General features: G+C 42.0%; 1 protein-coding gene across 4 annotated transcripts in view; it reads right to left on the bottom strand.

Moving 5' to 3' along the window:
- Positions 1–27,742, bottom strand: part of CRHR2 (corticotropin releasing hormone receptor 2) — a 452,797-nt gene that overhangs the window by 49,544 nt on the left and 375,511 nt on the right. For all 4 annotated transcript variants that reach the window (XM_030197833.1, XM_030197850.1, XM_030197841.1 and 1 more), the window contains 3 exons: positions 27,303–27,420; positions 24,827–24,980; positions 18,304–18,364 (listed from right to left, as the gene is read on the bottom strand). In XM_030197833.1, the coding sequence (XP_030053693.1) occupies positions 18,304–18,364; positions 24,827–24,980; positions 27,303–27,420 (333 nt within the window). The remainder of the gene's footprint in view (positions 1–18,303; positions 18,365–24,826; positions 24,981–27,302; positions 27,421–27,742) is intronic.

Raw genomic sequence — 27,742 nt, 5'->3', positions numbered from 1 at the left:
GGGCATAATTGAACGAAAACGCCTATCTCCATGGCGTTTATCTCCAAGAACGGGTCCGTGAAGGGGCGGACTGAACCGTATTTTCGAAAAAAAATAGACGTCCATGTTTTATTCGACAATTTGTGAGCTGGGCGTTTTTGTTTTTCAGTGATAATGGAAAATGAAAGCGCCCAGCTCAAAAATGAATAAATCCAAGGCATTTGTTCGTGGGAGGGGCCAGGAGTCGTACTGCACTGGTCCCCCTCACATGCCAGGACACCAACCGGGCACCCTAGGGGGCACTTTTACAAAAACAAAAAAAAAGGTAAAACAGCTCCCAGGTGCATAGCACCCTTCCCTTGTGTGTTGAGCCCCCCAAATCCCCCTCAAAACCCACTGCCCACAAGTCTACACCATTACTATAGCCCTAAGGGGTGAAGGGGGGCACCTACATGTGGGTACAGTGGGTTTGGGGGGTTGGACGACTAATAAGCATTAAGCAGCACAATTGTAACAGGTAGGGGAGGGATGGGCCTGGGTCCACCTGCCTGAAGTCCACTGCACCCCCTAATAACTGCTCCAGTGACCTGCATACTGCTGCCAGGGAGCTGGGTATGACATTTGAGGGTGAAAATAAACAGTTGTGAAACGGCATATTTTGTGGTGGGAGGGGGTTTGTGACCACTGGGGGAGTCAGGGGAGGTCATCCCCGATTCCCTCCAGTGGTTATCTGGTAATTTAGGGCACTTTTTGGGGCCTTATTTGTGGAAAAACAGGGTCCAGGAAAAGTGCCCTAAATTCTCGCTAAAAACGCATATTTCTTTTCCATTATCGGCGAAAGGCGCCCATCTCTGATCGGCCGATAACCACGCCCCAGTTCCGCCTTCGACACGCCCCCGTCAACTTTGTACGCTTCCGCGATGGAGTGCAGTTGAAAACGTCCAAGTTCGGCTTTCGATTATACCGCGTTATTCGTTTTGGGGAGATAAACGCCTATCTCCCGATTTAGGTTGCAATATAGGCGTTTTTGTCTTTCGATTATAAGCTGGATAGTAACTCAACTTTGGTATGCAGAAACACAAGCTACTGCCTTCACTCCTGCAGGAATAACACTGTGGAATGCATTGCCAGGTCAGCTTCGGCATTGAAGTAGTGTGACACAGTTTAAGTAATTGTTGAAGACAAAATTGTTTGTCTCAGCGTATTTTTCAATTTTGAAAATTGAATTGCTATTATGGTCTGTTTTATTTATTTATTTTATTTATTTTGCAGCATTTGTATCCCACATTTTCCCAACAATTTGGAGGCTCAATGTGGCTTACATTTGCCGTAATGGCGGCAATGTGTTTTGTGATATGAATCATGTGAATATTCTTTTGTAAACCACCTAGTTATAGGTGGTATAGAAAATTCTTAAAATAAATAAATAAACATATATGAAATGAGAGCAATAATCAAGGTCTTTCCACCAGGAAAAGCTGTTGAAAATGGGCTTTGTGATTATTACTCACTTTTTGAATGGGGGAAAGGTGCATATCCGGACAATGCATGCACTTTTACCTACAGGGTTAAAAAAAACAAATGGTACCAGGGTTGGGTGAGGGAAGCATGCATTTATCTCCGAATAATCAAAACTACACACATAAAATAATACTCAAAAAATAAGTAGGTACAGCTTTATGCTGACATTTTCTTTAGAGGAGAATGGAGATAATGACATGTTTTACAACCATTACTTTCCACTGAATCTGTGATGCCTGGATGAATGCTTAAGTGTGATGACGGTGCTGTTAAAAGTTCAGTGGCAAGGATGACCCAAGCAGTAAGAATGTGATCCGGACAAAAATCTTCATTTCATTTTGTATTTGTTTGGTTCTTTTTAACCTAATTTTCTGCTTTTTATGTGTGTGTGCATTTATTTGGTACAAACACATTTTAATAAAAAGTTTTAACACTCTTCAGGGTCCTTTTACTAAGGTGCGCCAACAGATTTAGCGTGCACTAAATGATAAGACACCCACAGAAATATATTGTGTATCTAATCATTTAGCACACACTGTGCATTAAATCTATTAGAGCACGTTAGTAAAAAGACCCCTTTATAACATAAGGCACGCTGATTTTACACACATGTTAATCTGTGCTAAATTGATTTAGCATGCACTACATGTTTTAAGGAACCGTAAAGAACTGAGAAGGCTCTTTTACTAAACAGCGGTAAAAAGCAGCCTTAGCGCGCCCTTATGCAGGTAATTCCCATGGGCTAAGGCTGTTTCTACTGCAGGAGTAATTAGCCAATTTTTCCATTTTCACTAATAATGGCCATGCACTAATTTTCCCATTAGTGCGTGAGCCCCTACTGCCACCTATTATGTAGGTGGTAAGGACTTACGCACTAATTGGTTAGCGTGTGGCATGCGTGACAATGTAGCTGCGCTAACTGATTAGCACAGGAGCCAACAAGAGAAGGAAAAATTCGTCTAGCTCCATCTCTGGCCATCTTCAAATCTAGGCTAAATGCCCACCTTTTTGATGCTGCTTTTACTACTACTACTATTTAGCATTTCTATAGCGCTACAAGGTATACGCAGCGCTGCACAAACATAGAAGAAAGACAGTCCCTGCTCAAAGAGCTTACAATCTTTTCACTCCTAACCTTTACTCACTTATTCAATACCCTTATTTTATCATCCCCACCTTAGTAATCCCCTTATTTGTCCTGTTTGTCTGTCCTAATTAGACTGTAAGCTCTGTCGAGCAGGGACTGTACCTTCATGTTCAAGTATACAGCGCTGCGTACGTCTAGTAGCGCCATAGAAATGATAGGTAGTAGTAGTAAAAATTCTATACCTAGTCCTCAGTGGAGCGCGTGATCTGGTGCAGGAGGTAATAGTGCTGGGGCCTCATGATAACAGTGATCATAATATGATCAGACTTGATATCGGCTTTGGAGTAAGTACACAAAGGAATCCAATACGTTAGTGTTTAACTTTCAAAAAGGAGACTATGACAAAATGAGAAGAACAGTGAAAAAAAAAACTTACAGGAGCAGCTGCAAAGGTCAAAAATTTACATCAGGTGTGGATGCTTTTCAAAAATACTATCCTGGAAGCCTAGGCCAAATATATTCCAAGTATTAAAAAAGGAGGAAGCTGTCATGGTTAAAAAGTGAGGTGAAGGAAGCTATTAGAGCTAAAACAAAATCCTTCAGAAAATGAAAGAAGGAACCGGCTGAAAATAATAAGAAACAGCAGAAAGAATGGCAAGTCAAATGCAAAGAGCTGATAAGGAAGGCAAAGAGGGTATTTGAAAAAAGATTGCGCTGGAGGCAAAAACGCATAGTAAAACCTTTTTTAGGTATATTAAAAGAAAGAAGCCAGCAAAAGAATTGGTTGGACTGCTAGATAACCGAGGGGTAAAAAGGGAGCTCAGGGAAGACAAAGTCATAGTGGAGAGATTAAATGAATTCTTTGTTTCGGTCTTCACCGAGGAAGATTTGGGACAGATACTGGTGCCAGAAATGGTATTCAAAGCTGACGAGTCAGAGAAATTGAATGAAATCTTTATAAACCTGGAAGATGTAATGGCACAATTTGACAATTAAGGAGTAGCAAATCTCCTGGACTGGACAGTATTCATCCCAGAATAATGATAGAATTGAAAAAATACCATCCTGGAAGCTCAGGCCAAATATATTCCAAATATTAAAAAAGGAGGAAGGAAGGCCAAACGATAGCTGGCATGGTTAAAAAGTAAGGTGAAGGAAGCTACTAGAGCTAAGACAAAATCCTTCAGGAAATGAAAGAAGGAACTGGCTTAAAATAATAAGAAATAGCAGAAAGAATGGCAAGTCAAATGCAAAGAGCATTTGCTTAAGTTTGATCAAGTGCCTGTACTAGTTGGGGGAGATTTCAATGACGTTCTTGACCCGTTTCTAGACAGGTCACAACCTAAGGGACTGGACTTGTCTAGACAACAGCGAGGTGTCTCACTGCTTTGCAACTCTCTGGAAATGGTGAATGTGTGGAGAACATTACATCCCAGGGACAGAGATTATATGCATCTGTCTCAGGCCCATTCCATCATGTTCAGAATTGATTACCTGCTTCTCTCCAGGGAGGCCTTCCCTAATGTGTCTGCTTCCACCACTGGGCCCATAGAAATATCTGACCATGCTTGGGTGGAAGTGCAGTTGTGTTTTGGAACCTGTCACAGATGCATGGTGGAGGTTTCTGGTTAGATTATATATGGATGCCAAATTTTTATCCTTTTTATCATCTAAGTGGCTGTATACAGAAACCAACCAGGCTCATAGAACTACCCCTATTCTCTGGTGGGAGACTGCTAAGGCTGTATTGTGAAGCTAGGTGATTGCTTATACTACTTACCAGAAGAAAGTTAGGACACAGAAGATTATGAGGTTGGAAAGTCAGGTGCTCACTCTACCCCCACCAGTAAGACACGGTTATTGGAGGCCTAGCTGGCACAAAATGAGTTATTATATCAAAATGCCCCAAAATCCATAGGATATTATAAATATCACTTATATAAACATGCCAATAAAGTAGTAGCATTTTGGCTAAATTAATTAAGTGTAGTGTTGGACCTGGCAGAGTTATGTCTTTGAATGATGCTGGGGGGGGGGGGGGGGGGGGTCACAGATAATGGAATTGTTTTAATCTTGCACTCCTTTTATGCCTCTTTGTACTCTGAACCAGTGGATCCACCTATGGATGGTGACATGTATCTATCTAGCCTGGTTTTGCCCTGGCATCAGAGTCAGAGGTTCAAATGATTAATGTCCTTATCAGCCCTGAAGAGGTGGCGTGGGGAATAAGATAGAGCCCCACGGTGAAAACTATGGGCCCAGATGGGGTCTGTGGTGAATTTTATAAACTTTTAAAGATGACATAGAGCCCAACTTGACCTCTGTTTTGAATGCCATTGTTGACCAGGGCTCTTTGTCAGATATGCTTAACACAGCACAAATCATTGTTCTTTTGAAGCCAGGGAAAGACCCTGAGAGGCCAGAATAATATTGGCCAATCTCCCTGTTAAACTATGAAGCTAGTTATTGGCTAAGATTTTGGCTAACTGACTGTAATGGGTGTTGCCTTGTTTAATAGCGGAACCGCAGGTTGGGTTTGTAAGAGGTTGGGTTATTTCTAAAAATATGAGAAAAATATTGGCAGCTTTAGAATTTCCTCAATCGAGGAATATCCTTTACTTCTCATCAGTGTTGATGCCAAAAAGGCTTTTGACAGAGTGGTGTGGGGGTTCCTGTATGGGGCTATTTGAGTGTATGAACTTGGGAACTATTTCCTTAGAGCGGTAGAAGCGTATTTTCACCCCAAGACCCAAGTGTGAGCTAATGGGAGGTATTCAGACCTTTTTCAGATTCAAAGGGGCACTAGACAGGGTTGTCCTCTTTCTCCTTTATTATTTGTATTCACTCCCTTATAAGGGAAATTTTGTCTAACCCAGAAATTAAAGGCTTCAGTACTGGCTCCTCCTCTTTTACAATTGCCGCCTTCGCGGATGACCTTTGTTTTTTTCTGACCGATCCGCAGTCTTCCTTCCCGGTCCTTCTTGATAGCTTTAGGAAATATGGGGATTTTTCAGGATTCCAGCTGAATTATGTCAAGTCTGAGGCCTTGGGGAAGTGTGCTTCATAACAGACTACTTGAGGGGCATCCTTTCCACTGCAGTGGACATCTGGTTTCTTCTGTTACTTGGGTATATTGCTATCAATGGACACTACTTCTCTATATAGAATTAATATAGAGTTACTTTTACATACAACAAAGCTACAACTGGATGTTTGGAATGCTCTCCTGTTGACTTTGATGGATAGAATCTGTTTATTCCACATGGTTCTTTTCCCAAGCTGGTTGTTTGTTCTTCAGACTTTTCCCCTTCATTTATTGCATAAGGATTTACATTCTCTGTGGAAGCTTTTAGGGAAGTTATGTAGGGGTAATTGGAAGGCTAAAATGCAATGGCATTATCTATTGGGTAGTTGAAGGCATGGAGGGTTGGGTATGCCAGATCTCAAGTTGTCTCAGGCCTGTCTTTTGAGACATTAAAGAAAATGGGTTCTGGACTATAGTTAATTCACAGATGTAAGCTTTGAGAGGGCTTATTTTCATCCTTGGCATCTTGATTACCTTCTTCATGCTAGGCTGTCCAATTTGCCTGCAGAAGTTAAGGTCAGTATTTTATTCAAACCTCTCTGAATAAAATTGGTACACCTCTGGTACACCTGGAGGGAATTGCTTATCAGTTGGGATTTGGATCCTACATGTAAAGTCCTTTTGCTGATAATGGTTAATGTGGAGTTCACGCCTGGCCTAGATAATATAGCTTTTCATTGGTGGGCTTCTCATGGAATAACCCTTGTAGAATATCTGCTTCAGTTGAATGACTCTTGTTGGCATTTGATGAGTTACGTCAGCACTTTTCATTTGGTGTGGCAGATCATTACGCTTACTTGTAATTGGTTCATTATTTGTGCACTCAGTCCCCCCAAATATTAAAATTAAGTGTTAGAAAACAGATTAGAAAATTTTGAAGGGGGATGCTTTGGGTCAAGTGTCAATTTCCTGGCTTCATAAGAAACTGAGCAATCAGCAAAAACCTAAAATCTACTGTGTTACTTCCTCCCGTCCCTTAGACCTCACAGTCATACCGGGCTACAAATTATATCATAGCGATAGGGTGGATAGGATAGGAGGAGGGGTAGCACTGTATGTAAATGAGAACCTTGACTTGGATAAGCTGCAAATATTGCAGGAGACAAAACCCCTATTGGAATCTTTGTGGATTGAAATTCCACGTGAAAAGGGGAAAAGGATGGTGATAGGAGTGTACTACCGTCCGCCTGGCCAGGACGAGCGGACGGATGCAGCAATGTCAAAGGAAATTAGGGAAGCGAATAAATTGGGCTGGTGGTTGGGAGGTGGGGATAGTGCTGGGCAGACTTATACGGTCTGTGCCAGAGCCGGTGGTGGGAGGCGGGACTGGTGGTTGGGAGGCAGGGATAGTGCTGGACAGACTTATACGGTCTGTGCCAGAGTCGGTGGTGGGAGGCAGGGATAGTGCTGGGCAGACTTATACGGTCTGTGCCAGAGCCGGTGGTTGGGAGGCGGGGCTGGTGGTTGGGAGGCAGGGATAGTGCTGGGAAGACTTATACGGTCTGTGCCCTGAAGAGCACAGGTACAAATCAAAGTAGCGTATACACAAAAAGTAGCACATATGAGTTGTCTTGTTGGGCAGACTGGATGGACCGTGCAGGTCTTTTTCTGCCGCCATCTACTATGTTACTATGTTAATGGGTGATTTCAATTATCCACATATAGACTGGGTTAATGTAACATCGGTACATGCTAGGGAGGTGAAATATCTTTATGAAATCAAGGACGGCTTCATGGAACAGCTGGTTCAGGAGCCCACAAGAGAAGGAAAAATACTAGACTTAGTCATTGCTGGAGCTCATGATCTGGTGCGGGGGGCAACGGTGCAAGGGACGCTTGATAACAGTGATCATAATATGATCAGTTTTGATATTGGCATTGACATAAGTGAACTTAGGAAATCAAATACACTAGCATTTAACTTTAGAAAAGGTGATTATGACAAAATGAGAAAAACGGTAAAAAAAAGACTGAAAGGTGCAGCTCGCAGGGTAAAAAAGTTGCATCAGGCATGGATGCTGTTTAAAAACACCATCCTGGAGGTACAGGACAAATATATTCCGCGTATTAGAAAAAGGGGAAAAAAGACCAAATGTCAGCTGGCGTGGCTAAATAGTAAGGTAAGGGAAGTCATTAGAACCAAAAAACAATCATTCAGAGTGGAGAAGAGAACCGACTGAAAGTAACAAGATAAAACATAAGGAATGCCAAGCCAAATGCAAAGCGGAGATAAGGAGGGCAAAAAAGGACTTTGAAAAAAAGTTAGCGTTAGAAGCGAAAATACATAGTAAAAATTGTTTTTAGATACATTAAAAGCAGGAAGCTGGCTAAAGAATTGATTGGGCTGCTGGACGAAAATGGTGTTAAAGGGGTGATCAGGGAAGACCGAGCCGTAGCGGAGAAATTAAATTAATTCTTTGCTTCGGTCTTCACCGAGGATTTTTGAGGGACACCGGTGCCGGAAAACATATTTGAAGCGGGCGAGTCGGAGAAACTAAACGAATTCTCTGTAAACTTGGAGGATGTAATGGGTCAGTTCTGCAAACTGAAGAGTAGTAAATCACCAGGACCTGATGGTATTCATCCCAGAGTATTAATAGAACTGAAAAATGAACTTGTAGAGCTACTGTTAGTAATATGCAATCTATCCCTAAAATCGAGTGTGGTACCGGAAGACTGGAGGGTAGCCAATGTTACGCCGATTTTTTAAAAAGGTTCCAGAGGAGATCCGGGAAATTATAGACCAGTGAGCCTGACGTCGGTACCAGGCAAAATGGTAGAGGCTATTATCAAGAATAAAATTACAGAGCACGTACAAAAACATGGGCTGATGAGACAAAGTCAGCATGGACAGAGTGAAGGGAAGTCTTGCCTCACCAATCTACTGCATTTTTTTGAGGGGGTGAACAAACATGTGGACAATGGGGAGCCGGTGGATATTGTGTATCTGAATTTTCAGAAGGCATTTGACAAAGTGCCTCATGAAAGACTCCTGAGGAAACTGGAGAGTCATGGGATCGGAGGTAGGGTATTACTATGGATTAAGAGCTGGTTCAAAGATAGGAAGCAAAGAGTAGGGTTGAATGGTCAGTATTCTCAGTGGAGAAGGGTAGTTAGTGGGGTCCCGCAGGGGTCTGTGTTGGGACCGCTGCTTTTTAAAATATTTATAAATGACCTAGAGATGGAAGTAACTAGTGAGGTAATTAAATTCGCAGATGACACAAAATTATTCAGGGTCATCAAGTCGCAGGAGGAGTGTGAAAGATTACAGGAGGACCTCACGAGACTGGGGGATTGGGCGTCCAAGTGGCAGATGAAGTTCAATGTTGACAAGTGCAAAGTGATGCATGTGGGTAAGAGGAACCCGAATTACAGCTATGTCATGCAAGGTTCCGCGTTAGGAGTTACGGACCTAGAAAGGGATCTGGGAGTCATCGTTGATAAGACGTTAAAAACGTCTGCCCAGTGTGCTGCGGCGGCTAAGTAAGCACACAGAATGTTGAGTATTATTAGGAAAGGGATGGAAAACAAACACGAGGATGTTATAATGCCGTTGTATCGCTCCATGGTGCAACCGCACCTTGAGTATTGTGTCCAATTCTGGTCGCCGCATCTCAAAAAAGATATAAAGGAATTAGAAAAGGTGCAGAGAAGGGTGACGAAAATGATAAAGGGAATGGAATGACTTCCCTATGAGGAAAGGCTGAGAAGGTTAGGGCTCTTCAGTTTGGAGAAAAGGCGGCTGAGGGGTGATATGATAGAAGTCTACAAGATAATGAGCGGAGTAGAGCGGACAGATGTGAAGCATTTGTTTACACTTTCAAACAACAACAAATCCAGGTGACACAAGATGAAGCTAGAATATGGTAGATTTAAAACAAATAGGAGAAAGTTTTTCTTTACTCAGCGTGTAGTTAGACTCTGGAACTCGTTGCCGGAGAATGTAGTGACAGCCAACGCCTTACGGAATTTAAAGGGGGTTTGGACAGATTCCTGAGGGAAAAGTCCATTGAACATTATTAAATTTTTTTTTTGGGGGGGGGGGGCGGTGGTTGCTGGGTTCTTGAAGCCTGAATTGGCCACTGTCGGAGACAGGATGCTGGGCTTGATGGACCCTTGGTCTTTTCCCAGTAAGGCGGTGCTTATGTACTTATGTACTTATGACGTGGATGAAAGCCAGTGTGTGCAGCATTCAACAAACCATTTTCCACAAACTCATTCAACTCCATAAAAACAACATGTTCTAACACTTTACCCAGAAATTGAATATTAGAGATGGATCTATAATAAGCACAGGCAAGTAGGTCTAAACCCTTCCCTGTTAATAATAGATTAACCTTAGAACAACACAACCTTTTTGGGAAAACCCCTTAAGAGACCTATTAAGAATATTATAGATCAATTTCAATGTACTACTGCTATATTGAAGAAACAGGCCAAATGCTTAAGACAAGATTCAATTTACATAGACATCACATGAACAATACAGCCAGTAGGGCCCCCACCCCGGTGGGACAGCACTTCACAGAACCAGGACACTGTACCAGTGATTTCACAGTAAGAATACTGAAAGGTAACTTTAAAACCATACAAGAACGTAAGACCTTTGACGTCAGAATGATTGAATATTTTAACACCCAACAGAAAGGACTTAACAAGGATCTGGGGTTCCTAGCGCATTATAAACCATAAAGCTGCATGTCTCTGTTGATCACCCCACCCCTCACCTATCCACACCCATCCTGTTAGAATATCAATGGTATGCTTTGATGTCCCCATGCATACCTCCGACCCACCCCCATCCTCCCACCCTGTCAGACTGTCATAGTAATGCTTGAATGTTTTCACTTATATACACCGTCAGCTAGCACATTTGCTTATTTCCGATCTGACGAAGAAGGGCAACCTTCGAAAGCTAATCAAGAAATGTATTAAGTTATGTCTAATAAAAAAGGTATAATCTTATTTTCTTTTCCATGTTTTATTTTGTTTGATTTCTATTGATAACCTTAAGAGTGGACTAACACAGCTACCACACTCCTCTACTTAATTTACTACCAGAAAATATTTTTTTCTAAAACACAGAACAGGGCACAGAGCCAGCCCACAAAAGCAGGATTAACACCATTAACATCTTTCAACCCTGCTTCTAGAAGGGAGATCCGATAATTTGCCAAACATCCAACCTCCCTCACCTGTTCTTCATTGTGCCACTTCATAATTCCCTTTACAACTCTCTCAACTTCTAACTTACTTTTAACATCCACTACTTTCTTTGGTCTCCTCACAAGACACTTCCTGAAGTATTTCATCACTCACATTCCCCTTCCTTGATAGCCAATAACTCCTTCGATGAGTTTGAAGCTAACAGATATTGCACCTGCGTTGAATAGTGACTGATTTAAGCACACCTTAGTCCACACACACATTAAACAAATTATTCTCCTTGGAGACAAAACATATTGGTGCTTGTGCCTGTATAGAAGAATGACTATATCTTTAAAGTAGATTTTATCTGAAATACTCCAACTCAAACAATGAATTAATTCCTTCAAATGGAATGTTTGTACCTGGCTGATCACATGTTCTAGTATCAGGTGAGTTCTAACCCGGACAGTTACCACCAACCAATTCCCCCCGGGCAATTCCCACCTAGGACAATTCCTACCAAGGACTCTTCCCCCTCCCCACGGTCTTTTCCCACCCTCCCTAACCTGTAACTTCTGTCCTGTATCGAGTCCCATTAGTCCTGATGGTGCTTTTTTTGTTTACAGCATCTGGAACGAGGTTAGAGCAGAGTACGGATGTACACAGAGGATGTAAAATAACAGAATAACTTTTATAGGTAGAGTAGTAATTTGTAATCAGTGTGTCATTTTGAGGGGTGAATTAGGTAGAAACCTAGTTTGTGGGGTGTAGGGGGTGTATTGCCCCCCCCCCCAATATGAACTGCACTTTGTATTTATCTATTTATTTGTTATGACATTTAGATCACAGATTAAACATGAATTAGGTTCAAACCTAGTTTGGGGTGTGTGTATGGGGTGGGGGGGGGGGGAGGCATTGCCCCTCCCCCACATGAACTGCATGTCTGGAAGGGGAAAGGGATAATGAAGGAGGGGGTGTGAGGGTGTACTGGCCCCTCAAACGATGTGGAGGAGAAAAGGGAGGAAGATTACTTGTCCCAATATGGGGTTTTTTTTGTGTTATGGGTGGGAATTGTCCTCCCTGGTGTGGCAGGAATTGATTCAGTGGGAATTGTCCAGTTGGGAATTGGTGGGTGGGAACTGACCTATAACCCATGTACTATGAGGGGAAACGAGTCTGATGCTCTCTTATCCAATGTCTTGGAAGGTCCAATATTTTCAGCTATTCCTCTGATTAATTATCTCTTGGGTGTTTAATAAAATCTTTGGAATTTATTGGGGGGTGGGTGGGAAGAAAAGCAATCCTGGTCAGTTCATCTATAATTGCATTCTCTAATCTGGAAGGCGACATGAGACTGGAGGGCTGGCTGATTTCCTGCGACTTCTGCTGCTCACTACTACAATTTTGTCACAGACACGCATCACTTGCATTAATTATGTTCAGTCTGGTTTTCTGAAGGTATGTTCCAAATTATACAATCATTAGTTATCTTGCCCTAGGTGTGGGTGTCACCAACCTGAGTGTATCCTGTGCCATCAAGCTGATAAACAACCTTATCTTATTGTAGTCTATGTAATAGGTCCACAATTACAGATTCAGGGCTAGCTAGCACTGGTACAGAAACCTCACAAGTCTCATTATCAACCCACAAGTCTGTCAGCAGTGACTCTCAACATTTCTCCATGACTAGCTATTTCAGTATGTCAAACTTTTGTTTAGGCTGGCTTAAATTACTTGGCACAACTCATACTATGTATAGAATGTTTGTACATTTGGGAAGCTTGCCAGGTGCCCTTGGCCTGGATTGGCCGCTGTCGTGGACAAGATGCTGGGCTCGATGGACCCTTGGTCTTTTCCCAGTATGGCATTACTTATGTACTTATACTATTTGAGAGCTATGTGACACTGAACAGCAGAAATAATCAGCAGTTCAGGAGCAGTAGGGCCCATAGCTGAAGGAAATATATAGATCATAGGGAGGGAGGGCAGAAAAAAAGATCACGGGGGGGGGGGGGGGGGGGGGAGTAAGAGATGGTGATCATACGTCTGTTCAATACTACACCAAGCATCCCTAAAAATGAGAGACACCACCACCTCCCAGGGCTAGTATTAGTGGGGTGCAATCAGAGCAATTGCTGTAGGACCCCGATGGCACAGGGGCCTCAAGCCTGAAAGAGATGCAGCCTACTGGTGGGCTCTGGAGCCCTCTCCCAAACTTCTAAACACCAGCTCGGACCACCACCAAAACGCCTTCACCTTCTTCCTCTGCAGCCCAGCTCCAGTTTAGAAGACAGCTGCACTGGTGGTCATCGCTCTAATCCAGAGGTTCTTAATTTATTCTTATTGTCTGCATATCTACAACACACGGCCTTCACTTTACACAAATCTATCTCATGTATATTCCTTGCGAATATCCTACAAACCTGAGTGTGTCCCTGGGACTGGGTTGAGAACCACTGTTTAATCAGATTCTCTGTCGTGCCATCTGCATCTCTCCTTTCCGTGCAGATCAGTGCTTTGAACCACAAGGTGCTTCACAGGAGCACTGTGTAGTTAACATTTCTAATCTCTTACCCTCAAAGAAGGATGAAAAGGTTAAAGACATCAGGCTGCCAGTGCTGTGGTCCTGTTTCTGGGAGGAGGACAGGAGAGAGGCCCAGTTACAGAGGGGAGTGGGATTGAGTGGGTCAACGGTAAGGGGGGTGTAGAATGGAGATTGACTGATGAAATGAAAAAAGGAACATAGGATCTCAGCTACAGCCTGAACTGGAAGACAGAAGTTAGGGGAAGGAAGAACAGATATGTAAGATTTCAGTGGGAAAATGACAATTCAGGAACTACAGGGAAAGGGGTGTGTATGAATGTTCAACCTACATGCTGTCTTGCTCTGCTGGTTTTTGGTTTTATTATTTTCACAACTCTTCTCTGATGAGAAGAATAATCCAATAATCTTAAAAACTCTCATTATTAAATAAATAATTCATACAATTTATTATCTTAAAGGATGAAAAGATTTCAGACATGCAGTCGTAAGTAAAGATGCTCTTATATTGCCACTTTCAATCACTGGTCTGGTAAAGAAGGCTTTTCAGACCAGTGATTGAACATGGCAATACTAGAGCATCTCTGCTCATGACTTTGCCTCCCCAAGCCTTTTCCTGCTTTAAGATTATAAATTTAATGAATTAATTATTGATGCAATACTGAACTGGAGTTCTGTATTTCCAGTTTTATTATCTTCACAACAATGTTAACACCAAAAGCCAAAAGATGCTCAAAGTCAATTACAAAGTTAATGCTCAGGCATGATTCAAAAATATTACATGCTCTAGATATTAGGGGGCCAGTTCTGTAACTAGGCAACTCCATTTAGGTGTCCCAAGGCCACATGGTAGTAGCCTGATCTATAACAGAATGTGGGTATCTAGGTTTCATCACAGAAAACTAGTGTAACCTGGTACTGATGTGCCTAACATCTAGGTTCCTGCACTTAAGTCAGCCACAGAGATAGTAAAAGTGTGGGCGCCTTGATGCAGCAGGAACAGTTAACATACAGTATTCTGCAACCCCAGCCCTGTATATGCCACCCTTGCAAATGTGCAATATGGGCCCCTTTCACAAAGGCACACCAGCATTTTTAGCGCACGCTAAATGCTAAGATGCCCATAGAAATATTACGGGCGTCTTAGTGCACGGTAAAAATGCTAGAGCACCTTTATAAAAGGACCCCCTATGTAAGTTAAGTGGGTATTTGCAGAATATTGGCATTTACACACACATGGACAAAACTACATGCATATATGTCATCATTCTAAACACTTACGCGTGTAATGCGTGTGTAAACGTGAGCACCTAGTTTATATGGGGCAATTCTATGAAGACCACCTACTTTTAGGCACCAAGAATATGCCTGTTTGAAGCCTATTCTATAAAGAAAAGTAGGTACCTACTTTTCTTTATGGAATACTAGGTTGCCAGGTCAAAAATACACCAAAGAGTTGGTGTAAATGCTTGCCCCAAGACTCCTAAAAGAACACAAGTCGATTGTAGCATTTTTCAGGGCTGTAGAGTCAGAGTCGTGGAGTTGGAGGCAATTTTGGGTAGAGTCAGAGTTGGTAAAAATATATAAAAATAATATAAAAATATATATATATAAATAAATAAATAATAATAATATATGGTAAATTTATCATTTTATACTTATATATGCATATCTTTGTTCTAGATCTAAAGTTATATTTACCAGTACTTTAGATCCCAGAACAAAAAATTTAAAGCCTAATATCAGTAGGAGTCTGAGCTGGAACTTTAATCGGAGTTGGACAGTAGGAAAATAGAGGAGTCGGAGTCAAAGATTTGGTGCACCGACTCCACAGCCCTGATATTTTATAATTTACACATATAAACGTGCACCCTGCCCATGCTCTGCCCAAACTTTCCAGCACTATGAATGCCCACTTGCAAAATATGCACCATTGAACATTGGCTTGTTCTTAAGAACACCACAGAGGTGATTGCAGGGTTCAGAGGCGAAGACCATCTCTATAAGTGAGTGAACTAATATAGAGCAAATGAGAGGCTGTGCCAAGGGGAAGGTGGCCAGAGCTGTGTACCGGAAGTGGCCAAAGGAACAGACATCTGTGAGAGTCTGGCACTAGCTGCGTGAGGCATTTACACTGCTGAAGCCACAAAGAGAAAGTCAGCTGAGGGACCCCATGCTATCAGGGAGAGAAACCTGGAGCTGAGAAACTACTACTACTTATAATTTCAATAGCGCTACAAGGCATACGCAGCGCTGTACACCATACACAAAAAGACAGTCCCTGCTCAAAGAGCTTACAATCTAGATAAGACAGGTAAACAGACAGAACAATAGGGATAAGGGAATAAAAAGGTGAGGATAAAAGGACAGGGCAAGTGAGTAGTGGTTAGGAGTCAAAAGCAGTGGTAAAGAGGTGGGATTTAAGTTTGGACTTGAAAACGGCCAAAGACGGGGCTAGACGTATAGGCTCGGGTAGTTTATTCTGCTGGGTAGTTTAAACTGCTGGGAGAAAAAAAAAGAGAGAGAGAGAGAGATACAGGCAAGGAACTTGAGCAAGTCAGTGTTACAGAAGGTGTAATGTGAAAATCAGTGCATAATTGAATGTAATGTTATTTCATTTCCTTGTCGGACAGCATCACAAAAGTATACCAATGTTCCAATTTGTCCTGTTTGTCCTAACCCTTATCCCTTACTTGTCCTGTGTCTGTCATAATTAGATTGTAAGCTCTATTGATCAGGGACTGTCTCTCCATGTTCAAGTGTGAAGTGCTGCGTACGTCAGGTAGCGCTATAGAAATGATAAGTATTAGTAGTAGTTGTGGGACAGAGAATATTTTCACATTGTACTTGCCACATAATTCATACTTTCCCACCTAAACTTTATACTTTCAGGCGCATGACTATTAGCGCTATAAAAATGATAAGTAGTAGTAGTAAGTACTTCTTGAAACTGACATGTGGGTCCACCTAAATTTTCACACAGCATAAAGTGTTAGGTTTCACAAGATATATCAAAGACTTACTAATGTATCTATCTGTACATATAATTTTATATACTCAACTGAAAGGAGAGGGTATCTAGAAAACAAATGAGTCTTTGATTGGTTGTGAAAGGTAAGGACAGATGCAAACAGATCTCAGATACTATGCAGGCAAGACTACAGAGTCAAACCAGAAACGCAGATGCTGAATGCATTGGCTTGCTGAGGCAGGTTGTATATCACTTGACAGTGAGCATACAGATAACTCCTTCAACTTACTGGCCTTTGCTTGGACAGGGTTAGTACAATGGGCTCTTACAGGGGAATTGTATATACAGCGCTGAACATTAGACACTACTTCCCCGCCAAACATTTGGCGCAGAAAAGCATTCTAACAGATGCAGGGCGCTGAAATGGGACTGAAACATCAGATCCATGCGACAACACACTTATGTGCCCATATATAGTACCTAAGCATTTCTGTGCATATCTGCAAGGGGGCGTAGCCATGGGAGGAGCATAGGCAGGACAGGCATGTTCCCTTAAAATACACGTAGTATTATAGAATACTATGGATCTACGCCCAACTTGCATGGATTCCGGCGCTATGCACTATTCTGTTTAGGGCACCAATTCTGGAACGCGCATTACAGAATACCATTCAGCTTTGATATTTTTTTTTTGGCACTGAAATTTGCCCTCCATTTAGAGAATCTACCCCTTTCTGTGTTACCAAGACATTCGTACACAAAAAGCAAAGCAAATAAATTTCATCAACCCAAATTAATTTCATGTTCAGTTAAAACAAATATTAAAAAATTATTTTTTCCAAATACAACCCCTTTTCTGAGTAAGGCCCAGGCCAGGTGGCCTTCTTGCCCCCCTCCCTTCTGACAGACCCTGGGTATTGCATTTTGTATATGACTTTTATTATTTTTGTAGAACATATCACAACATTATAGTGAAGTAGCCAGAAAAGGCACCTAGCATTATTTCCCGCACAATAAAAACACATTAGTATTCTTCAAAGAACATCTAAATCAGTTGAAAAAAATTGTTTGATAAACTATCTCCAGTTCAGAAAAGAACTAAAGACATACCTTTTCAAGAAATTCTATGGTTAACCACACATGCTAATGATATTCTACATCACTTTGTAATTCATAATGCACCAATGTACCACACCTATTGAAAAATGTTGTCTATTGAAAATTGTAAGCCACACACATCAATGTAAACTCAATAATTGTAAACTGTAAGCCACTTTGAACTGAAACTTGCTATTGGATAATAGTGGGATACAAGAACGAACGAACGAATGAATGAATAAATAAATAAATAAATAAATACATTTACAAACACCTAATATCAGAAGCCCTAGGGATGATTGTTTTCCCTTCCTGAAATCAGCTTAATATCTAACCCAGTGGTTCCCAAACCTAGTCCTGGAGGCACCCCAGCCAGTCAGGTTTTCAGGATATCCACAATGAAAATTCATGAGAGACATTGGCATGCACTTCCTTCACTGCATGCAAATCTCTCTCATGAATATTCATTGTGGATATCCTGAAAACCTAACTGGCTGGGGTGCCTCCAGGACCAGGTTTGGGAATCACTGATCTAACCTATTGCTGTATTTTCATCAATGTAATGTAGGATTCAGTACCCTTATATCCACATTACATTAGCCAATCAACGTGGATCTTTCCAAGCTTTGCCAACCCTACATACCATATTTTTGACTTAAAAAGTGGAAAGGGGTGGCAGGTAATTAGCAATGCACAGCTTTCAAATTAATTCTATATTCTAGTTTAATAACATGTGATTGACAAAATACCTCACATTTTGTGCACTGTGAATGTTCCCCAAAGTCTAGTATAAGATTAACAGAGACACATACTGTATGAAAGCACTGTGTCATCACACAGCCCTGCCATCCTCTTTACATCAAAACACTTACTGTTCATCTTCATAATAAAGTTTGCCAATAGCCCAGGCAACAATAATTGGACAAGGAATACCTGCAAGAAAACAGGAAACAACAATAAGCACATTTAAGAAAAAGAAACACCAATGTATTTTCACTGACTTAGAATCAAGCTAGTCACATTGTTGTGAGAAAGTCATTAAAATAATTAGCCAGTGAAGATGCTCTTATACAGCTAATAAATATCTTATGATGTCATCCTTCCAGGGCCATACTTCCAGTGCGACCCCATGAGGGGTGGGGTTGCCAAATTTGCTCCTTATCCATCATTTTTTTCTTCTTAACTGCAGTGGGCAGGGCAGGGGCGCCAAGGAGGAGGATGAATAGAAGAGTGCTGCAGGAATCTGTACTGGAACCGGTGCTATTTAACATTTAAAAATGATCTGGATATTGCAATAAGTGAAGTGATTAAATTTGCAGATGATGCAAAACTATTCAAGTTTGTTAAAACACGTGCAGATAGTGAAACATTGCAGGAAGACCTGAGGAAATTGGAAGACTGGACATCCAAATGGCAGATGAAATTAAATGTGGACAAATGCAAAGTGATGCACATTAGTAACATAGTAGATGACGACAGAAAAGAGACCTGCGCGGTCCATCCAGTCTGCCCAACAAGATAAACTCACATGTGCTACTTTTTGTGTATACCTTACCTTGATTTGTACTTGTCCTTTTCAGGGCACAGACCGTATAAGTCTGCCCAGCACTATCCCCGCCTCCCAACCACCAGCCCCGCCTCCCACCACCGGTTCTGGCACAGACCATATAAGTCTGCCCAGCACTATCCCCGCCTCCCAACCACCAGCCCCGCCTCCCACCACCGGTTCTGGCACAGACCGTATAAGTCTGCCCAGCACTATCCCCGCCTCCAAACCATCAGTCCCGCCTCCCACCATCGGCTCTGGCACAGACCGTATAAGTCTGCCCAGCACCATCTCCGTCTCCCGCCACCGGTTTTGCCACCCAATCTCGTCATTAGGAAGAATAACCCAAATCACAGTTACTTGATATTAAGGTCCACCGTAGGAGTCTGCACCAAAGAACAAGATCTAGGTGTCACTGTAGACAATACGCTAAAATCTTCTGCCCAGTGTGTGGCAGTAGCCAAAAAAGCAAGCAGGATGCTAGGAATTATTAGGCAAGGGATAGAAAATAAGACTAAGAATATTATAATGCCTCTGTATTGCTCCATGCTGCAACCTCATCTTGAGTAATGCATTCAATTCTGGTCAACATATGTCAAAAAAGATATAGCGGAATTAGAAAAGGTTCAAAGAAGAGTGGCCAAAATGATATAGGGGATGGATCTCCTCTCATATGAGGAAAGGCTAAAGAGGTTAGGGCTCTTCAGCCTGGAAAAGAGATGGCTGAGGGGGGATATGGTTGAGGTCTACAAAATCCTGAGTGGTATAGAATGGGTAAAAGTGAATTGCACTTGAGAGATGAAAAATGCCATTATAAAACTCTGACTGACCCAGGTAAGAGCAGGCCACAGAATTTGAGGTACACCAGAATTATGGGACTTACACCCTTATGTTGGCCTGTTGATTCAGCCTTCTGACTCCTGGTTACCCTTTTTTAGATTCATTGGCTCACTCTTAGGTCCTGTTCATTTTTTAAAAATTCTTTCTCACACCAGTCTGGATTCCAGTGGTCTGTAAGACTTAAATTACTTCAGGCTGATCCATAAATTCAGGATGCCCAGCATTCAGATCTTTGGACCTCCTACTGCTAAGCTATCCATGCATTAGCAAATTCCTATAGAAAACTGACAGAAAAAAGTATGGAGATTGGCCTATATTGTCCTACAGTCATAATTTTAGTGAATTTTAATATTCAGATTGATCAGTACAACTGGGTTGAACCTCTCCATAAGAGATGACCTGAACTTTTTCCAACTTATTCAACATCTGATGTATGTTGCTGATCATACAATTGATCTCAGATATTTGCACCAGACTGGGGGTGATTTTAGTCATTAACCCTTGTATGTGGTAATGTATGTGTGTAAATGACCTCTTATAAAATCACAACCAGTGTAAAGGTAGATGTGTTTCTCAAGGGTATTTACTTAGGGGCACTTTTACTAAGCTGCGTAAGCGCTTGTGCATGCCTAACGCATGCCAGGTCCGAGATTCCGCGTGGCCAGGGTGGTAATTTCATTTTTGACATGCATCCACTACACGCGCCAGGAAATAATTTTTATTTTTTGGTGCGCGGTGCTACAAGGCGGTAAAAGGCATTTGATGCGCGTAGACCATTGCCACCCGGTTAACGCATGAGACCTTACCGCTAAGTCAATGGCTGGCGGTAAGGTCTCAGACCCAAAATGGACATGCATCAATTTTCATTTTTAAGCATGTCCATTTTCAGTCAAAATAAAAACAGGAATTTTTACAGGTGCGTCAGCACATCATAGTAAAAGGACCCCTTAGTCAACAGGTGCGTGTGTAGGAAGAGTTTGCATGGAGAGTAGGCAGACAGCATTAATATGCAACAGTATAATTTACATAAATCCTTGCTAACATCTAGGCCAGGGGTTCACAAACCAGTCCTGGGGGAACCTCAGCCAGTCAGATTTTCAGGATATCCAAAATGAATATATATGAGATAGATATGCATACCAAGGCGGCAATGCATGCAAATCGATCTCATGAATAGTCATGTATGTATGTGATTGAAATAGTGAGGATAAGGTGGGTTTTAAGGTTGTGTAATTTGTAAAAGAAATATTGAATAAATAAAGTTTTGTTATATATTGAAAACGCCTAAAGTTACTAAGCAGAGGTAATATAGTAAATGTAACTTATTGAAGAAATTTCTCACGGGGATAGAAACGTAAATGAATATTCATTGTGAATATCCTGAAAACTTGAGTGGCTGGGGTTCCTCCAGCGAGTAGCCAAAGAAGCATGGTCCGTGTTTTGGCAAAACCGCCTAAGTGTAGACCTCTGACAAAGGCGGTTTTGCCGAAACTCGGACCATGTTGAGTCTGTTCAATGAAGTATAGCTGTAACACCCCCATTCTTGAAGGCTCCTTGTACACCTTTGGCTACTTGCTCTTGCTTGTGTGTTTTTGGATTCTCTTTCCTTCATACCCTGGGGCTCCTTCAGGACAGCTTTGGGAATCACTGATCTAAGCACTGCCATTTATACAGCTCTAGGACTGGTGTAAGTGAATATGCCTTAAAGTAAGGTGCATTTTTATCCACACAATGCCTACTTTTGTTACATAGGTGCCTTAAATAGCACTTTTTGTAGGCACCCTGTTATAAAAGCACCCTTCACATTTACACGGTAAGTACAAGCACTTATACATGAAAGCTGAGGTATCAGCAATTCTATGCAGATGATTCTAATCAAGGTCATATCTGCACGTAGGGCCGGTCTTAGGCAAGGGCGACCAGTGCGACTGCACAGGGCCTCACACTAAGGGGCCCCATGGCGCGTCTCAACTCCGCCTCCTCCCGGTCCAGCTCCGGATGTTCCGAGTCCCAGCCAGTGAGCCAGACCTCTCCCGCAGCCGCTGCTGGTCATCACCTCTGACCCTGAACATTGTCTGTGCTGCGCATAATCATTTCTGCAGCTCCAGTGCCATGCGCACCAGCCATTGGTCTCCTCGCCATGACATCACCTGACCTTGGCAGTGATGGTCAAGGGCCCCCCCAAACTCCTGCCATGGGCCCATGGTACCTACCGGCACCTCATAACTGACTGTTGCGCTGCTGCCCGCTGTGCATAATGCAGCATGCAAACTCTTCTTCTTGAATCTTGACTCTGCGGCTCTAAAGACTGAATGGCATGGCAAACTCAGCTGAAGCACTGCAGGCACAGTTGCTCCTCGTCCTCCTGATGCCTGGCCCGCTCACCTGGTCTGCTGTCTCTCCTCTGCCATCGGAACTTGTTCTGTCTGCCGCGGCGCGTGGCCTGCCCACCCCCGCGATGTAACTTCCTTCCTCAAGGTTGGGCCGTGGCAGAGAGTTCCAGCCTGGGTTGGAGTTGGTTATGTATGTATTTCAGTAAAGTCTTTCTATGCTGTTTTTTAAATTATGTTTATTAAACTTGTTCACTTGGCCGCTGGATGACCAAGGGGTAAAAGGGGTGATCAAGGAAGATAAAGACGTAGCAGAGAGACTGAATGAATTCTTTGCTTCGGTCTTCACCGAGGAAGATTTGGGTGGGATACCTGTGTCGGAAATGGTATTTCAAGCGGACAAGTCGGAGAAACTTACTGACTTCACGGTAAACCTGGAGGACGTAATGGGGCAGTTCAGCAAACTGAAGAGTAGCAAATCTCCTGGACCGGATGGTATTCTTCCTAGAGTACTGATAGAACTAAAAAATGAGCTTGCGAAGCTACTGTTAGTGATATGCAATTTATCCTTAAAATCGAGCGTGGTACCGGAAGACTGGAGGGTGGCCAATGTAACGCCAATTTTTAAAAAAGGTTCCAGGGGAGATCCGGGAAATTATAGACCGGTGAGTCTGACGTCGGTGCCAGGGAAAATGGTGGAGACTATTATTAAAAACAAAATTACACAGCACATCCAAGGACATGGATTACTGAGACCAAGTCAGCATGGTTTTTGAGTGGGGAAATCTTGCTCGACCAATTTACTTCAATTCTTTGAAGGAATAAACAAACATGTGGACAAAGGGGAGCTGGTTAATATTGTGTATCTGGATTTTCAAAAGGCGTTTGACAAGGTACCTCATGAAAGGCTACAGAGGAAATTGGAGGTCATGGGATAGGAGGAAATGTCCTTGATTAAAAACTGGTTGAAGGATAGGAAACAGAGAGTGGGGTTAAATGGGCAGTATTCACAATGGAGAAGGGTAGTTAGTGGGGTTCCTCAGGGGTCTGTGCTAGGACTGCTGCTTTTTAATATATTTATAAATGATTTAGAGATGGGAGTAACTAGCGAGGTAATTAAATTTGCTGATGACACAAAGTTATTCAAAATCGTTAACTCGCGACAGGATTGTGAAAAATTACAGAAGGACCTTACGAGACTGGGAGACTGGGTGGCTAAATGGCAGATGATGTTTAATGTGAGCAAGTGCAAGGTGATGCATGTGGGAAAAAAGAACCCGAATTATAGCTATATCATGCAAGGTTCCATGTTAGGAGTTATGGACCAAGAAAGGGATCTGGGTGTCGTCGTCAATAATACACTGAAACCTTCTGCTCAGTGTGCTGCTGCGGCTAGGAATGCGAATAGAATGTTGGGTATTATTAGGAAAGGTATGGAAAACAGGTGTGAGGATGTTATAATGCCGTTGTATCGCTCCACGGTGCGACCGCACCTTGAGTATTGTGTTCAATTCTGGTCGCCGCATCTCAAGAAAGATATAGTAGAATTGGAAAAGGTGCAGCGAAGGGCGACTAAAATGATAGCGGGGATGGGACGACTTTCCTATGAAGAAAGACTAAGGAGGCTAGGGCTTTTCAGCTTGGAGAAGAGAAGGCTGAGGGGAGACATGATAGAGGTATATAAAATAATGAGTGGAGTGGAACAGGTGGATGTGAAGCGTCTGTTCACGCTTTCCAAAAATACTAGGACTAGGGGGCATGTGATGAAACTACAGTGTAGTAAATTTAAAACAAATCGGAGAAAATGTTTCTTTATCCAATGCATAATTAAACTCTGGCATTCATTGCCGGAGAACGTGGTGAAGGTGGTTAGCTTGGCAGAGTTTAAAAAGGGGTTAGACGGTTTCCTAAAGGACAAGTCCATAAACCACTACTAAATGGACTTGGGAAAAATCCACAATTCCGGGAATAACATGTATAGAATGTTTGTACGTTTGGGAAGCTTGCCAGGTGCCCTTGGCCTGGATTGGCCGCTATCGTGGCCAGGATGCTGGGCTCAATGGACCCTTGGTCTTTTCCCAGTGTGACATTACTTATGTACTTATGTACCCTCCCTTCCCTCCCTCATTTTCCCTCGTCCTCTTTTCCCTTTTTCCCTCTTCCCCTTTTCCCTTATTTTCCTCCTTCCCCCTCCACTCCTTTCCTCTCTCCATTCCCACCATATTTTTATGCGCATAACCTCGCGTAAGGTAATGGGGTGGAGCTAGATGGGACAAGGCTAGGGTGAGGTGGAGCTAGGTGGGAGCAGGGCTAGGGTGGGGCACCACCAAATTGGTCTGCACAGGGCCCCCGCACTTGCTAAGACCGGCCCTGAGTCTGGACATATCCTTGTAAAATCATTCTCCAGATGTACGTGGCTACAACCTTACACATATTTTAAAGACAAATTCATGTTTGGAAGAAAATCCTTTTGCAAAATGTTCAGAAAATGTGACCATTCCAACCTGGATATCCCATTTCCCACATGAAGCTTTGTGCAAAACGGGGGTTTAAATGTGTTTCAGTGGAAAGGAAATTTAGAGCTGTAAATTTTACTTTAAAATGATATAGAGTATGAACAAAATATCCATTTCAGTGTTTTCTGCCAACATACAAGGATGCCCAAAACAACCAACTTACACCATCCTATAAATAGGAAGACCCATTTCCGCAGTTTGTCCGTAGAATACGTCATTACAATAGCGGTATGTAAGTAGCATCCTTCCACAAACATCCAGAAGAAGTTAGTCACCACAAAATAATTGTAGATTGTTGTAATACATCGACACCAAGCCTGAAGGAGAAAATGCATAAAGTACTGTTCAACAATTTGAGGCTTTTAACAGGTTAGTTATTTTCCTTCTAATTCTATAATCTTGCACGCTCACTTTAACACTTAGCATACAACATTAGCACATAGGTCATTGGAGTGGAGGAGTAGCCTAGTGGTTAGAGCAGCAGCCTTGACATCCAGAGGTGCCCAGGTCACATCCCACTACTGCTCCTTGTGTTCTTGGGCAAGTTACTTAACCCTCCATTGCCTCAGCTACAAAATTAGATTGTGAGCCCTCCAGGGACAGAGAAATATCCAGTGTACCTGAATGTAACTCAACTTGAGCTACTACTGAAAAAGGTGTGAGCAATTAATAAATAAATAGATAGAATATTGCCAGTTACATGCATAACTTAATTGTTAAATTAGGTGCTAATGGGCTTTTATCGATAATTGTCACTAAGCTAGTAGTCTATAATCTTAGCGAATAACTTCTTCAGCGCAACTGCTAGGGAAGGGTGTGGTAATGGGAGAGGCTACTAAGGTTATGTAATACTGCCAGTTACCTATTCAACTGACAACAGTTAGGTGTGAGCATTTGCATCAGCCATTGAGCTAGCATATGTGCTCACGCCTAAAGTTAGGCATATAAGAGGAGATTCTATATATGGCGCCTAAAAAAATCAGCACTGAAATCAGTGCTGACTAAGCGTATTCTACAATCAGTGCCTAGATTTAGGCGCCAATTACAGAATAGTGGCCTAGTGGTTAGCGTGGTGGACTTTGATCCTGGGGAACTGGGTTCGAATTCCCACTGCAGGCACAGGCAGCTCCTTGTGACTCTGGGAAGTCACTTAAACCTCCATTGCCCCAGGTACAAATAAGTACCTGTATATAATATGTAAGCCGCATTGAACCTGCTATGAGCGGGAAAGCGCAGAGTACAAATGTAACAAAAATAAAATAAAAATAAAATAAATAAATAAAAATAAATAAATAAATATGCTTAGTTCATATCTACGCGCATCCTTTTCCACCAACGAAGTTGGTGTAAATCCCTGCATGTAGATTTAGTCACACTACGCCATATTCTACAACTAGGCGTGTAAATTTTGGAACGGCTATGAAATGCCCATTTCCCCACACATAATTATGCCCCTTTATGCCTGCGCATCTTAGAAGTTTGGCATACTGCATTACAGAATGAGCTTAGCGAGTTGTGCGCCTAAATTCTAATCAGTGCCAATTAATGCTCATTATTGCTTGTTAAGTGCTGTTATCAGTGCTCATTAGCTTGTTATAGAATCCATGCCGATTTCGGTGCAGATCTCTGGGCGCACTATACAGAATCTGGGGGATAATGGAAATTACGAACGTGATTGACATTACAGAATTTCTGTTTAGTTCACATATTTTAAGCATCTAACTTCAGGCGACCTTTTGAGAATTACATTCTTATAACCTTTTATGGTGGAAAACAACGCAGTTTGGAATTTAAACAGCGCATAGTGCCGGGGAATATGCTTACATTTAGGTGCTGTCATTTATGGCACTGAAAACCTGATAGAAATACCTGCATCTGAATGTAGGCATGCTCCCCAAATTCTATAACCACGCTCGTAGATTTAAGAAATGCCCCCGACACGCCCACACTCCTCCCATGTTACACACGTTAGAATTTACGCATGCCTTTTTTTAGAATACACCTAAAAAAATGTGCAAGTAAATTCCAATTATTGCCAATTAGTGCTAATTAGTTATCAGCCAATCATCACCACTCATTGGCTCATTACTCATGGTGCATGTGTAAATTGGGTGCATGCCCAATTTAACGTGCGCAACTCACCTTGCCTTATATAGAATCCGGGATTATATAAGATAAATAGAACAGAACACAGACCCATGCACGTGCTGGTATTCTAAATATTTATGCATGTAAACATACGTAGTTTGCAGATTTGCCCCATATATCCCTACAAGATTGAAGGTCAATTAACTTGATTGATTGCCTTTCTAGGCAACAGCAAGACAGTGAACAAATCATGAAACAAGAACAAAACCACCTACCAACAATAAAAACAACACATGGCCTCAGAGTACTGTGAATAAGATAAGCAAAAAAAAAAAAAAAAAACAAGGATCAGACAAAAACAATGAGGCTTAAAAAATCTCGCTGACCCCAGGAAGCAAACAGCATGCATCTGGAAAGTTATCAACTTCAGGAATGCAAAGACTCCAATAGAAAATACACCCCCCCCCCCCCCTACCAGCATATTTCTGCTTTTTCCTAGTAAAAATACACACTTTGGGTGACTTGGCATCCAACCTGCATGTTGTCTTTACCTCATTACTTTCATGAATATTGTGATCAATCATTTGAAGCAAGAACCACATCACATTCCTTAGTATAAATGTTGTGATCAGGTTCCAGTGGATAATATTTCGAAGGCATCGGATGCTCCTAGAAACAGAAAAAAGAAAATGGATAGTAAAATAAGGGATTCATTGACACACTGGTATCCTCGTGATTTGTTTCATATATGGTGTGAAAATAAATTGGTTTACAAACAAGTTCATGTAAAATCATCTTTTTACAGTTCGATATGTTCCTTTCTTGGGAAGGAAAGCAAATTAGAGGAATTTTCTGCACTGTAAACACTATTTTAACATGGTTCCAGACGCATCACAACAGAGAATCCACAATGGAACTCTGTGCTCAGGAAAATGCAAATACAAATTAAACTGTCACTCTTGAATACATTAATTACCTCAATCAAAATACA

Source organism: Microcaecilia unicolor, chromosome 1 (assembly GCF_901765095.1).
Source record: "Microcaecilia unicolor chromosome 1, aMicUni1.1, whole genome shotgun sequence".
Taxonomy (NCBI): Eukaryota; Metazoa; Chordata; class Amphibia; order Gymnophiona; family Siphonopidae; genus Microcaecilia; species Microcaecilia unicolor.
Note: the sequence above shows the minus strand (reverse complement) of the source record. Positions and strands in the feature narration are given on the sequence as shown.